At 49.8% G+C, this 15542-nt stretch overlaps 1 protein-coding gene and 1 pseudogene across 1 annotated transcript in view; both read left to right on the top strand.

The window, feature by feature from the left end:
- Positions 1-14383, top strand: part of B4galnt2 (beta-1,4-N-acetyl-galactosaminyltransferase 2) — a 49318-nt gene extending 34935 nt beyond the window's left edge. The window contains exons 6-11 of the mRNA XM_051158376.1: positions 4120-4300; positions 7761-7847; positions 11185-11372; positions 12112-12252; positions 13446-13665; positions 14131-14383. Coding sequence (XP_051014333.1) covers positions 4120-4300; positions 7761-7847; positions 11185-11372; positions 12112-12252; positions 13446-13665; positions 14131-14336 — 1023 coding nt within the window. The 3' untranslated portion in view covers positions 14337-14383. The remainder of the gene's footprint in view (positions 1-4119; positions 4301-7760; positions 7848-11184; positions 11373-12111; positions 12253-13445; positions 13666-14130) is intronic.
- On the top strand, positions 4820-6751 carry LOC127200160 (programmed cell death protein 2-like; annotated as a pseudogene).
- Positions 14384-15542: the final 1159 nt, after the last annotated feature.

The raw sequence follows: 15542 nt of genomic DNA, 5'->3' as shown, positions 1-15542 counted from the left end.
TTAATCTCAGGAAGTATCCATGGTGTGTCCAAGGGCAAAGCCCGCCAAGACTGCTTTCACTTGTGACAAAGTGTACAATCCTTCCCACAGGTGCTAAGGGCGTCTCACATGCTGGGCAAACTCTGTACCACTGAGCCGTGTCTTTCATTATGTGCTTAATTTGTGCTTTGTTAGGATGTGGGCATGGCAGTATGCTTCTCATCCTCACTGGCCTATGGACTTGCTTCTCAGAGATTTTGTTGTTTGTTTGTTTTTTGTTTTTTTGTTTTTTTTTGAGACAGGGTTTCTCTGTGTGTTATATTGGCTGTCCTGGACTCGCTTTGCAGACCAGGCTGGCCTCGAACTCACAGAGATCTACCTGCCTCTGCCTCCCTGAGTCCTGGGATTAAAGGTGTGTGCCACCACCGCCCGGCATCTTCTCAGTGAATTTAATTCTGTTGATTGGCTTGAGTTTTCAGGAGTGGTATAACCCAGTTGACTTCCCACAAAGCAGCCTGGCTATCGCACCCTAAAGAGTAGTCTTTATGGGGATGGACATGGAGGGAAGCCTGCTTCCAGCTGCATCTTCAGGTAGAATTAATGGGCAGGACTTGCTCCCAGGTGGGCTCCAGGCAGGAGGAACAAGAATGGCCACTCTCAGCCTGGTTTACAAAGTGAGTCCAGGATGGCCAAGGCTACACAGAGAAACCCTGTCTTGGAAAAAAAAAAAAAAAAGAATGGCCACTCTTTGGGCATCTGAGAACTGTACTGAAAGAAAGCCAGTGCCTTCCACATGGCAGGAGAGAATGAAGAGTTGATGGGTTTAGAACAGCAGTTGCTATTAGTGGCACACTGATTTAGCAGGTTCTGGCTTTTTTTTGTATTTTTGGTGCTGAGAATTGAACTCGGGTCGGTATGCACGGAGGCCGGAAGACCCACCTGGTCTCTCAGAGCTGGAGCTGCAGGCTTTTACAGTCGGTACTTTGTTCCAATATTCTGTCCCTGTGATTGTCCAGCTGAGCCATCTCCAGCCCAGTGGTTTAGTTACTTAAAAACTAACTTAAGGTTGCATGCAAGCCTTCCTTGCAGGTGTCTCAGTTAGGGTTTCTACTGCTGTGCTAAACACCACAACCAAAAGCATTCTTGGGGAACCAAGGGCTTATTTCAGTTAGTGGCGTCACATCATAGGTCATCGTCAAAGTCAAGGCAGGAACCGAAGCAGAAGCCATGGAAGCACGCAGCTTGCTGGCTTGCTCTTTTTCTCTTCAAACTGTACATTTTGCATTCCACCCCTCCAGTCCCTCATTTTCGTTGCAGACCCGCCTAAGAGTGATTACTAATAACTAATGACGCGGTCAGTATTAGACTGTCTTGAAACCTCCTCTGCTGAAGAAATTAGTCCATTGCTTTTGCTGGGAATTGAACTCAGGACCTTTGGAAGAGCAGGCAGTGCTCTTAACCTCTGAGCCATCTCTCCAGCCCCTAGTCCATTACTTTTTAACTTCACTTCAGGCGAGTTCATGGGATGAGGGCAGAAAGTAGACATCACCAACTTATCACAAGGATGGTCTCCAGCGCAGTTGCTAACATTGTTCCCCTCTGAAGTCGTTTGACCTGGGCCTCCACAGTCCACACAGCTTCCATCACTGCTGTCTTCCAAGCTCCTACTAGGATGCCCATTAAGCTCTGCCTACAGCATTTAACTGCTTTCCTAGTCCAACGTCCCCCTTCAAAAATATGATCAGGTTAAGCCGGGCGTGGTGGTGCACGCCTTTAATCCCAGCACTTGGGAGGCAGAGGCAGGTGGATCGCTGTGAGTGCGAGGCCAGCCTGGTCTACAAAGTGAGTCCAGGACAGACAAGGCTACACAGAGAGACCCTGCCTCGGAAAACCAAAAATAAATAAATAAATATAAAGATAAATAAAAATAAGTAAAATATGGTCAGGTCTGTCAGATCAATATCCCATGAACCTGGTACCAATTTCTGTCTTAGTTTCTTTTCCATTGTTGTGATGAAACACCATGACCAAGGCAACTTATAAAAGCATTTATTTGGGCTTACAGTTCCAGAGGGTTTGACTCTATCACAGTAGAGCAAAGGTGTGGTGGCGGGAACAGCTGAGAGCTGCATCTCAAATTGAAAGCAAGTGGCAGAGAGCACATTGGGGATGGTGGGAGGCTTTTGAAGCCTCAAAGCCTGGCCCAGTGACATACCTCTTCCAACAAGGCCACACCTCCTAACCCTTCCCAGTTCTACAAACTGCAGACCAAGTATTCAGACATATGAGCCTTTAGGAGCTATTGTCATTCAAACCACCACAGTGTGAAGGCAGCGAGATGAGACAGAGACAAAACATTTTGTCTTCTTAGTTTTTGAGACAAAGTCTCACTTCCTCACCCTGACTGGTCTTCACTATGTAAACTAAGCTAGCCTCAATCTCACAGACATCAGAGTGCTGGGACTGAAAACATGTCCCCCCAAACTGGGCTGTGATAAACATTTAGAGACCACCTGAAAGCTGACAGTATCTATTACATGATGAATAAAGTCTTCTGGCAGGAAACTGTACTACAATAAGAAAGAAAGACCCAGAACCGAGTCCTAGAAAACTCCCACCAGACATTAAAGGGGGCAGGAGCAGAAGTGATTGACAAACAGAAATCAATGGTGGTGGTGGTGGCAGCAGTGGCGGCGGCGGCGGCGGCAGCAGCAGCAGCAGCAGAGCAGCAGTAGCAGCAGAGCAAGGCAAAATGGCCCCCATCTGTAGTCCTGGGGAGTATTAGGGAGGTGATGGCAGGAGGCAGAAACATCTCTTTGGAGCTCAAGGTTCCTCTGGGCAACATAGCGAGACCTCAGAGAACTTGTTGAAAGGGAGGGAAAGAAGAAATCATCTAGAAGTCATTCCGCCCCCCTCCCCGCCCCCAGACAGGGTTTCTCTGTGTAGCTCTGCCTGTCCTGAAACTCCCTCTGTAGACCAGGCTGGCCTCGAACTCACAGAGATCCGCCTGCCTCTGCCTCCTGAGTGCAGGATTAAAGGTGCGCCCCACCACTGCCTGGCTTCAGAAGTCTTAAACAACAATGTCCATAGACAAAGATAGAGATGGGCAGTGGTGGCGCTTGCCTTTAATCCCAGCACTTGGGAGGCAGAGGCAGGGGGATCTCTGTGAGTTCCTGGCCAGCATGGTCTGCCCAGTGAGTTCAAGGACAGCCAGAGCTACACGGAGAAACCTTGTCTCAAAAAATAAAACAAAACAATAACAACAACCCCCCCCCCCAAAATAAACAAGGAGGCTGAAGATATGGCTCAGTGGTTAAGAGCACTGGCTACTCTTTCAGAGGTCCTGAGTTCAATTCCCAGCAACCACATGGTGGCTCACAACCACCTATAATGTGACCTGGTGCATACTGCATAATAAATAAATCTTTTTTTTAAAAAAACACACACAAACAAGGAAGGAAGGAAAAAAAAAGAGGAAAGAAAGAAAGAAACCGTGAGGCCGGGCGTGGTGGCACACACCTTTAATCCCAGGACTCAGGAGGCAGAGGCAGGAGGATCGATGTGAGTTCGAGGCCAGCCTGGTCTACAAAGCGAGTCCAGGACAGCCAAGGCTACACAGAGAAACCCTGTCTCAAAACATACAAAGAAACAAACAACAAAAAACAAAAAACAAAACAAAAAAAAAAGAGATGTTTGCAGAATGAGTCCTTTAAATCTGTGAGTCTCTGGGTCTTGGGGGGTAAAGGAGAGAAATTTTGTAGTATCTTACCCTGTCTTAGCTCCTGAGGGGAGCTCTGCCCCCTGCTGGCCATCCAGAGTCCTTGTGCTTCCAGTGAATGGATTTTTCTTCATGCGTGGCATTTAGACTCTTTCAGGGTTTGGAGGGTAGGAATAAAGTTTCACTGGGTAGGATAAAAGCCTCGCTGGGCATGGTGGCGCACGCCTTTAATCCCAGCACTCGGGAGGCAGAGGCAGGCGGATCGCTGTGAGTTCGAGGCCAGCCTGGTCTACAAAGTGAGTCCAGGATGGCCAAGGCTACACAGAGAAACCCTGTCTCGAAAAACCAAAAAAAAAAAAGCCTCTAGAGATGGGTAGGGGTGACCGTACGATAATGTAAGTACTCTCAATACCACCCCCCAGGTCACCCTGAGAGCTTCTCTGGGGACATTCAACACCCTTGCTGACCTCCCAGACAGTGTGGTGCAGGGCAGAGGCCAGAAGCAGCTAAGCATTTCCACCAGACATCGGGAGGTCCTGAATTTCATCCTTCAGTATGTGACATACACCAGCACAGTGTACCAGCTCCACAAGGTGGACATAGGTGAGATGCTGTCTTCTGGGTGCAAAATGCAAGGCTGGAAAATAGCACCAAGCCTTCTCAAAACTTTCCTCCTCCATGAAGCAAGCATGCTCACGCTCCAAAGATTCTTCCTGTCAGTTCCTTGCTTGCTTCCTTCCTTCCTTCCTTTTTTCCTGCCCCTCTCTTTCTTCTTTTCTTCTTTTTTCTTTTCTTTCTTTTTTTTGGCTTTTGGGTTTTGTTTGTTTGTTTGTTTGTTTTTGAAGACAGGGTTTCCTCTATATGTCACCCTGGCTGTCCTGGACTCACTTTGTAGACCAGGCTGGCCTCAAACTCACAGAGATCCACCTGCCTCCGCCTCCCCGAGTGCTGGGATTATAGGCGAGCGCCACTGCACCTGGCCTGTCTGCCAGTTTCTAAGCCTAGACAATTACTTTTTAATTTTCTCTACCCAACAGTGAAAGGTCACTGGCCCTGTTCGCCTTGCACGTGTGCACAGGAAGTCAGTGTCTTGTCTACCACTGCAGCTAACCTTGGGATAACATGGAAAAGGAAAGTTTTCCTCTTGCTCGCATGTTTGGAGGCTGCAACAAACTGGCCCCTTTGCTTGCGGTGAGGCAGCTGTAGGAGACAGAAGGGCCTCCTGCCTCACAGCCAGGAAGCGAACAGGAACGGAGAGACAGGAGACAGGTCCTGCTGTCACCTTAATGGCTCACCCACAGGGGCCTGAACATCTCCTAGTGTTTCAGGGCTCCACCTCCCAAAGGCACCACAGTGGTCAATACCTATACTATACTCTGTGGACCTTTAGGGACACCGATCTGAACCATAACACCATTCATTTCTTTCTGTTGTTGACGGAGTTTTGTTTCGCTTGATACAGGGTCTCAGATAGCCTAGGGTAACTTCAGACTCTGAACTTGTGGCCTCCTGTGTGCTGGGATTACAGGCAATGAGGCTCCAAGTAAGGCTTATGCGGTGCTGGGAAACCAAGCCAGGACTCCTGTGTGCGAGACGGGCGGTCTGTTAGCCCTGTTTCTTGAGACAGGCTCTCTCACAGCCCAGGGTATTCCAAACTCTTCTGTGGTTGCGGCTGGCTGGTCTTGAACTCCAGATCCCTCCTTCCCTCATCTCCCAAGTGTTGGGATTACAGGTGCAGGCCACCATACTCTGCTTAACTTTTGCTTTGTTTGTTTGCTTGTTTGTCCATTTGTTGAGGCAGAATCCTGTTGTGTATCCCGAGCTGGCCTCAATTTCTCAGTTCCTACACCTCAGCATCCATAATGCCGGCGTTACAGCCGTATAGCCCTATGCCTTAGCCTTAGCCCGTTCAGCAACTTTTATTTATTTGGGGGGGGGGTTCGAGACAGGGTCTCTCTGAGTAGCCTTGGCTGTCCTGGACTTGCTTTGTAGACCAGGCTGGCCTCGAACTCACAGCGATCCACCTGCCTCTGCCTCCTGAGTGCTGGGATTAAAGGTGTGCGCCACCATGCCCGGCCCATTCAGCAACTTTTATTTTTATTTATTTATTTAAATTCCATTCATGAGAACCCCAGTACTGCCACCACGAGCTGGGCTTCGCGGAGGAGGTGGCGGCCTGGAGGTTAGGAAGCAAGCAGTTCCCCAGCAAAGGTGGGTGGGCAGGCGGCTTGGCTGGGCCTGGCGAAGCCGGCCAAGAAAGTAAGCACAGGTGTGGAGGCGCTGTGACCAGCCATCCACTGCCTTCCTGCTGCAGGTGTAGGAGGCCCTCCCACCGCATCGTCTGCTGTCAGGAGCCACCTGCGAGTGTTTTGTAATTAGCTGGGAAGGAAAAATAACTTTTACTCATTTGAACCACCTTCTGAGACAGGAGCCTCGGACACAGTAGAGTGTGTGCGCGCCTCCAGCTTAAGTCTGGAGCCCATCTCTGCAGGGTTTGGTGGCTGGGACATGAGCAGACTTCTACACAGTCAGACCATTTAGAACATAGAGTTCCAGACCACAACTCCCTGTTTCCAGAATTTGAAATTGTAACATCAGCAGGAGATGAGAGCTTGCCCGAGGCCGTGGAAACGGAAGATTCTGAAATTACAGGAAGCGTGGTGGGGACTACCTGAGGAAGAAGTAGGTTCCATGGCAAAGATTCCATCTTCCAAGGAAGATCACATGTTTCCAAAAATTTAAATCCGAAATAGCTCTGGGAACCTGAGTGGAGTCTCAGGTATGGAAGAGGCATTCAATCCATTTGGATTTCCCATGAAAACAGCCCTCAAGAGAAAGAGATTCCACATGGCCCTTGTGGTGCCAAGAGGATATTTGAATTCCAGATCATGCCCCAGCTGTTGAGCCACCTAAAGGCAGACAGACTGGGCAGAAGTGTGGGCTGGGGCATCTTGGCCACCTTCATCTGTGCTGAGAGCTGTCGCCTGGGCACTGGCTACACAGAGGAGTTTGTGTGGAAACAGGATGTGACAGACACACCCTGAAAAGGGTTCAATGTTCCTTGTGAGCAGCGGTGCACGCCTGTAATCCCAGGGAGGCAGAGAGGTGGATCTCTGTGAGTTTGAAGCCAGCCTGTTCTACAAAGTGAGTCTAGGACAGCCAGGGCTACACAGAGAGACCCTGTCTCACAGACAAACGAACAAAATATTCTTATGTTTCAGCACCTCACAATTCCACTTCTAGAAGATGCCGCCTGATACACCTGTTTACGATGTCTGTGTGTTACTAAAACAAGGATCTGATGACAGGGAATTACATCTTAGGTATATCTACAGTGAAGGGCAGCAGTGTTGATGCAACAAACATACACGGACACCAAGTAAGCGGAGTATAAATCAGCACCAGGATATCATTGATGCTTTTGGTATGTTGTTAATTATATAGAGATAGTCGTGTGTGCATAGAAATAAATCTGCTGGAGAGAAAAAAAAATCCATTCACACTAGGCGGTTGCGGCACACACGGTTAATCCCAGCACTTGGGAGGCAGAGGCAGGCAGCTTTCCAGGTTCAAGGTCAGCCTGATCTACAGCGTGACCTCCAGGGTAGCCAAGGCTACACAGAGAAATTCTGTCTTGAAAATCCAAAGAGAGAGAGAGAGAGAGAGAGAGAGAGAGGGAGAGAGAGAGAGAGAAATCCATTTCACATGTTTGTTGGGGGAGAGGCATGAACATAGCACAGTGGGCATATGCAGGTCAGAAGACACCTTGTAAAAGTTGGCTCTCTCAGCCGGGCATGGTGGCGCACGCCTTTTCATCCCAGCACTCGGGAGGCAGAGGCAGGTGGATCGCTGTGAGTTCGAGGCCAGCCTGGTCTACAAAGTGAGTCCAGGATGGCCAAGGCTACACAGAGAAACCCTGTCTCGAAAAACAAAAACAAAAACAAACAAACAAACAAAAAGTTGGCTCTCTCCCTGCAGCTGCTGGCCTCATTGGCTTCCTCAGGGCATCAGAGTCAGGTCAGATCTGACACGGCCTGGCCTCTGACCTTTCTTTTCCTTCCAGTGAGTTTGGAGTCCAAGTCCTCAGTGGCCAAGTTTCCAGTGACCATCAACCAACCGGTTGTACCCAAGTTGTACGACCCTGGACCTGGTAAGGCTCTTGTCTTCGAGGCCCAAGGACTACATCAGGCTGGGTGAAATTCAGAGGCTGTGTTGGTGCGAATGACAAGGGCTCCCACAGACCCCTGTGTTCGAATGTTTAGTCTGTGGCTGGAGGAACTGTTTGGGGGAAGGATTAGGAGGTATGTCACTGGGGGGTGGGCTTGGAGGTTTCAGAAGTCTGTAGTCGGTAGAACTGGTGGTGGACTCAAGGTCTCATGTGGCTCAAGAGGAGCTCAAAGTAGGTAAATAGTTGAGAATATTATTGAACTCCTGAACATCCTGCCTCGTTTCCCCAAGTGCTGGAATGCTATGCAGGCACCACCAAGCTCAGGATCAAACCTACGGCTTTGGGTGTGTTCGTAGGTAGGCACTCTGCCAACGGAGTTAGATTTCCATCCTCCCGTATGCCAAGCTGGACTGGTCATCCTCTGGACTCAGCCCTGTTAATGTTGAGATTATAGGCAATTAGTGAATGTGTGTGTGTGTGTGTGTGTGCGCGCGCGCGCGCATGTGTGCATGGATGCACTCATGTCACAGAGGGAATATGAAGTTCAGAGGACAGTCTCAGGTGTTAGTCCTAGCTTTCTGCCTTAACTGAGGGGGCGGTCTCCTCTTTTATTTTGTTTGCTACTGCATATACTGAGTTACCTGGTGCTAGACCTTCCAATGACTCTCCTGTCTCCATCTCCCATCTCATTGGCTACTGAGCCTAGTTTTATGTGGGTGCTAGGGATTTGAACTCAGATCCTTGTGCTTGTGCAGTGGATATTTTATCGACCAAGCCATCTTCCAAGCCCTGAGTGATTTTTTTTCCCCCTTCGAGACAGGGTTTCTCTGTATAGTAGCCCTGGAATCACTTTGTAGACCAGGCTTTGAACTCGCAGAGATCCACCTGCTTCTGCCTCCTGAGCGCTGGGATTAAAGGTGTGCACCACCACCACCCAGCCACTTTTCTTCTTATGCAGCCCAGGACTGTAGCCCATGAAGAGTGACACTCACTCAGGGTGGGTTTTCCTACCTCAGTTAAACTCATCTGGAAATGCCTAGAAGATTCCGGGTCCAATCAACCTGACAGTCACACGTAACATTCCCAGAAGGGTCCATGCAGTGGGAGCATGCCATTGGTGAGGAGGGGCGACGAATGCCAACTTATTTCTTGGTGGCTTTAAAAACATGCGCCCTCCCTTGACAAATGGCGACAGGGACCATCTCCTCCCAGTTTTTACAATCTGTTTCTTTTTCTTGGTGAGAATGGGCCCCAGAGGCTCATCTATTTGACTGTTTGGTTCCCAGTATGGTGGAACTTTCAGGGTGGATTAGGAGGTGTGGCCTTGGAGGAGGTGGGCCACTGGGGATGGACTTTTGAGTTTTCAAAAGCCCATGCCAGGCCCAGCCCGCAACTTGTGGATCAGGATGCAAGGATGCAAGTCCTCAGCTGCTGCCTCAGTAGCATGCCTGCCTGCCTGCTACCATACTTCCAGCCATGGTGGTTATAAACTAACCCTTGAAACTGTAAGTAAGCCCTCAGTTAATAAGTTGCCTTGGTCATGATGTCTCTTCGCAGCAACAGAACAGCGACTAAGATAGTTGTCATGTTATATTTGGCTACAATCTCCACCATGGTGTTGAATAATAGTACCAGGCAGTTTTGTTTGCTCCCGAATTTAAGAAGAACATTCTAGCATTATGCCATTCATGTTGCCATGTGGCAGGTGTTTCAGGGTAAGATCTCTCCCCTCTTCCTTCTATTTCCATGTCTGCTTTCAACTTTTTATTTCCTTTCTCAGAATAGAAAGGGTATTGAATCTTTTAAATGAGTTGAAATGTATTTATGTGTGTTTGCATACACATATGTATATGCATACATATATGTGCTTACTTAGTGCCCATCGAGGCCGGAAGAGGGCACCAGTGCCCCTGGAACTGCGGTCACTGTGAACTGAACCCAAGTCCTCTGCAAGAGGAGCCGGTGCTTGTGCTCCAGAGGTTTGCATTTTGGCATCTTTTCAGTGGAAAAACTGACTATTTTCTCTTTTCCAAGCTTTTTGCTCTTTACCTCTTCCCATTTTAATGTGTCCATATGCTATGCTCTTGTGTGGACACGTCTGCTTGTGTGTCGGCACCAGCATGTACAGGTGGCGCACATGAACACGTGTGCCTGTGCACAGTCGGCCTAAGGAGGCCCAAGGTTAATAATGTCTGGAATCATCCGCATGGTCCTCCCACCTCGCTCATTGAAACAGGGTCTCCAGGGCTAGAGAGGTGGCTCAGAGGTTAAGAGCACTGTCAGTTCTTCTAAAGGTCCTGAGTTCAATTCCCAGCAACCACATGGTGGCTCACAACCATCTATAATGAGATCTGGTGCCCTCTTCTGTGTGTGGGCAGAATACTATATAACTAATAAATAAATAAATCTATAAAGAGAAAAAAAAAGAAAGGAAGGATGGATGGAAGGAAGGAAGGAAGGAACGAAGAAAGAAAGAAAGAAAGAAAGAAAGGAAGGAAGGAAGAAAGAAACAGGGTCTGCGAGTCCAAGCCAGGGCTTGATAATACAGCTAGTACCCTGGGCCGCTCACTCTGGGGATCATCTGGACCCCATCTTTTGCAGCTAGAACTGCAGGCATGCTACCACAGGGGATACGCCCGTGGGGAGCCGCACTTTGAGTGGCAAATGTTTCAACCAAGTCTTGTGGGTCTCTTGTTTGTCTTACAAGTCACGCATTTTATGGTGACCAACCCAGTCCAGGTCTTCTGGTCTTCAAGTAGACTCCTTTCTAACCGTGCCTTCCTGAGACAGAGGCTGTGAGACATCTAGGAAGCTCTTCTTAGAACCGAAGGCAAGGGTGGGTTTTGATTCCTTTAGACCATTTCTTCTCTTCCTGGGCTCTGGAACCTTTCTTCTGGAACCTCTTTAGTGAAAAGGCTCTGGGTATCTCAACTTCTAGAGGTAAAATGGAAGCAGGGCACAAGGGGTTGTTGACAGGCAAGCAGAAGACGAAGAATCCTGACAGCAAGGAAATGGCGCAGCAAAGGCAAGTGAGGAGGAGAAGAGTTCACCCAGTTGGGGAACCTTATGATGTCTCTGTTTCCCAGGCGGCTCACAAACTCCCCCAGTTAAGCACCTCCTGTGTACAGAAGGCACAAGGTCTCCAGCGCCGACAGGTCAGAGGATAAAGAAGCCACCAGATGATGTGGCTGGAACCCAGTTGGTTCAGATCCCTCAGCCTGGTAGAAAAACAAAACCAAGTGAACCACATCTGAACAAAGCAAATCCGGAGTGGGGGTGGGGTGGGGTGCTAGCACTCACTTTTATGTTTTTTCTCTAGGGCGGAAGCTCAGGAACCTGGTGACCATTGCCACCAAGACTTTTCTCCGTCCCCACAAATTCAAGATCCTGCTTCAGAGTATTCGAGAATATTATCCGGACCTAACCGTGATTGTGGCCGATGACAGCAAGCAGCCGCTGGAAATTAAAGATGACTACGTGGAGTATTACCGCATGCCCTTTGGGAAGGTACATCCCCCTCAGACTGGGGATGCCTAGCTCCCAAAACAGGAGGGACCCAGAGTCAGTTGCTTGCATGGTCTGCTCTAGGGAGCAGAGTCCTGTGGTGAGAGAGGGATCGGGGTCTCTCTAGTTCAGACGCAGAGGGAAATCGGATTGATCGCCTCTTTCCATTATTAATGAAACGTTAGTTTATTGCATCTTCATCCCTGTTTGATGTGGAAATTGACAGGGGTTCTTAGAAGTGACTTCAGGGAGCTGCCATCTGATTGTGATGTGTGGGGACCGGCAGCCTTTTGTAGTCTGTGATTGTGCCCAAGCTAGGCTCTCCGTTTCTTCCTCCTTGCCCGGCTCCTTTCCTCCTTCACTCCCTCCCATCTTCCACCGAGGATAGAAGAGGGAAAGATACCATTGATAGCAGATGGTCCCCAAACCAACAGCTCCCAGCAGGTAGAAGGAAACTGTGAGAAAGGACTGCAGTCTATTCAAGGAGGCCACTGGACCAAAAAAGGACGTTCCAGTCTTTGTCTCAGCCTCTGAGCCAGAAAGTCGCTCTCCCTAACATGTTTCTCCGAGGCAGACTCCTTTGACCCGGCAGTTGCCAGCCTTGTCTGAACTATGGAATCCCACAGATTCCAACTCTGTCCGTGGTGGGAGGCAGCCTGGCCACTGAGAATTCAGGGAGTCCCACTCCCCTCCCCAACCCGGGTGCCGCCTGCCTGCTGATCAGATCCCGTGCCATCTGCAGGGCTGGTTTGCTGGTAGGAACCTGGCCATCTCACAGGTGACCACTAAGTATGTCCTCTGGGTGGATGATGACTTTCTCTTCAACCACGAGACCAAGATTGAGGTCCTAGTGGACGTCCTGGAGAAAACTGAGCTGGATGTGGTAAGGGGCAGCGGCCAAGTTCAGCCAGCTGTGATCCGTGGTGTTGAGGGAGGGTGGAAAAAGAGAAAAAGGCATGGCGGTGTCTGAGGGAGGAGCAGGGGGAAGGGCAAGGCCGGAGAGGCGCTCACAGAGAGGCTAGAGAGCAGTGACACGGCTGCTCCTGACGCCCTGATTGCTCACTTTGAGCACATTTTATACCCCACACTAAAAACTTTACAGTTGGTTTTGTTTTGTTGTTGTTGTGTTTTTTTGAGACACGATTTCTCTGTGTAGCCCTGGCTGTCCTGGACTTGCTTTGTAGACCAGGCTGGGCTTGAACCCACAGCGATCCGCCTGCCTCTGCCTCCTGAGTGCTGGGATTAAAGGTGTGTGCCACCACGCCCGGCTCAGTTGTTCTATTTTTAAAGCAGCATGTTTGCACATCACCTGTAGTTCTGTCCTTGGATTGTATGACATTGAAGAGAACTGTGCTCTCGTTTGGTCAGAAGACTTAAAAGATTCTTTAGATTAAAAAAATTTAAAAAGTTTTTTTTTATTAATTTATTCTTGTTACAGATTTTTAAAAAAATTTTAATTTTGCTTGCCTATACATCTGTGCACTCATGGTGTTGGGTCCCCTGGAACTGGAGTTACAGATGGCTGTGAGCTGCTATGTGGGTGCTGGGTGGGGACAGAATTCAAGTCCTATGCAGGAACAAGTGCTTTTAACCACTCTCCACCCCCGTAACATTTATTTAAATATAAAAATACAGTTGGACATGGTGAAATACACCTTTAATCCCAGCACTTGGGAGGCAGGGGCAGGAGGATCTCTGTGAGTTCAAGGATAGCCTGGTCTATAGAATACACCCCTATTTCAAAGCCAACAACAAAACCCCAACCCCTAAAGATATAAACACTGTGTGGGTGGTGAACGCCTGTGGAATCACAATGGTGGGAGTTCCAAGCCAGCCTCAGCCACCAAGGCAAGTGTGTATGTATGTGTATACACATCTGTGTGTGCCTGCCTGCATGTGGAGATAGGGATTCAATGCTCCAAAGGACCTAGTAGGAATATGGGAAGAGCTGTGGCCACATGGCAGAGCCACTGAGGATCCTCTGGGGGCTAGATCCAGAGAGTACAGCATCTCTGAAGTGTAGTCAGCTGAGGGAAGAATACTGACCTCAGATCTCTGTTCCTGTTTGCTGACTAGGTGGGCGGCAGCGTACAGGGAAATGTGTTCCAGTTCAAGCTGCTGTTGGAACAAAGCGAGAATGGGGACTGTCTCCACCAGAGGTGGGGAGGGTTCCAGGCCCTGGACGGCTTCCCTGGATGCACAGTGGCCAGTGGTGTTACAAACTTCTTCTTGGCTCACACGGAACAACTCCGGAGAGTTGGTTTTGATCCCATCCTGCAACGGGTGGCTCACTCAGGTGGGAGGCTTGGAGGGGTGAGGCAGGGAGTGGGGAAGTGGGTCCTCCTTGGGAGCCCCTTCTTGCTACCTCAGGGATTTCCTTCCTCCTTTCACCTCTGTGACTCCCCTAGGATGCCTCTGCCCATTTAAGACACCCCACTCCTTCCTCCCCTCCCTGCAATTCCAGCCTTTACCTTGCCTGCCCCCCTCACATTCTTCTTTCAGAAAGTCTTTTCCACCTAAGACTGCACTGAGGGACTGCCCCTCCCTCTCCCCCTTTTACCCCTCCCACTCCAGAGCCCACAGCCCCGTTTAGTGGAACCCAATGACACTGATGCCCACACTCCAATCTGAGAAGCGACTCCAGGTCTCCCTGGAGCCAAGTGTGTGGCTGGATTTCCCTGAGGCTAGGGACCAGGTGTTCTCCTCAGGGAAGGGCGAGGAAGCCTGGCTGGCTGACTGCAGATCCTTTTTGTCTCTGCAGAGTTCTTTATTGATGGGCTGGGGAGCCTGTTGGTGGGCTCGTGCAAGGGTGTGACTGTACAGCACCAACCACGGACACCATCGAATGATCCAGAACTGGCTGCCTTGGAGAAGTCTTATAACAAATACCGTACCAACACCAATTCTCAGGTCCATTTCAAGCTAGCTCTCCACTACTTCAAGAATCATCTCCAGTGCGCCACGTAAAGGCGCAAGGAACAGGAAACCCAATAAATGGATTGGCTTTAGACAGCAAAAAAAAAAATAGTAGGACTGGTCATTAGGGACACCAGAAGCAGCCTCCGAACAAGTGGAACAGGAAACAAACTAGTTGGTAGCTGGAGCTGTTGTAGGGACCTCGAAGTTGGCTCGAGACACTCCCAAGACCAAGTTTTTAAACACAAAGATTTATTTGCCTGAGAGGGACAAAGGGCAGGGAATAAGACACAAAGACAGGAAGCTGGGTATGGCAGTGCATGCCTGTAACCCAGGCACTGGGGAGGCAGAAGCAGGCGGATGTCTGTGAGTTCGAGGCCAGCCTGGTCTACAGAACTAGTTCCAGGACCGCCAAGGCTACACAGAGAAACCCTGTCTTGAAAAAACAAACAAACAAGCCAACACACAAAAAGACGATTTAAAATAATGTTTATTAGAAGCCAGATGTTATGTGGACAGGTGTAATCCCAGAACTCAAGAAGTGGAGGTAGGGGAATTAAGAGTTCAGGGCCAGCATGGCCTATGTGGAAGGCTGTCTGTAAATGAATAGCTACATCTCAGTGCTAAGTACTACTCTTGCAGAGGACTTGGTTCTCAGCACCCACATGATGAGTCGCAACTGTCTGTAACTCACTCCAGCAACTCCAGTTCCAAGGGATTGGAAACATCATCTTACTGCAACACTCCTGGGCACACATGGTGCACGGACACACACGCAGGCGCCTCACCTCCAACACTCCTGGGCACACATGGTGCACGGACACACACGCAGGCACCTCACCTCCAACACTCCTGGGCACACATGGTGCACGGACACACACGCAGGCGCCTCACCTCCAACAGCTCCTGCACACACATGGTGCACGGACACACACGCAGGCACCTCACCTCCAACACTCCTGCACACACATGGTGCACGGACACACACGCAGGCGCCTCACCTCCAACAGCTCCTGGGCACACATGGTGCACGGACACACACGCAGGCGCCTCACCTCCAACAGCTCCTGCACACACATGGTGCACGGACACACACGCAGGCGCCTCACCTCCAACACTCCTGCACACACATGGTGCACGGACACACACGCAGGCGCCTCACCTCCAACACTCCTGCACACACATGGTGCACGGACACACACGCAGGCGCCTCACCTCCAACACTCCTGCACACACATGGTGCACGGACACACACGC

The sequence above is a fragment of the Acomys russatus genome, chromosome 16 (genome assembly GCF_903995435.1).
Source record: "Acomys russatus chromosome 16, mAcoRus1.1, whole genome shotgun sequence".
In the NCBI taxonomy this organism is placed as follows: Eukaryota; Metazoa; Chordata; class Mammalia; order Rodentia; family Muridae; genus Acomys; species Acomys russatus.
The sequence above is the reverse complement of the archived record's forward strand: the minus strand, read 5'-3'. Positions and strand labels throughout refer to the sequence as shown.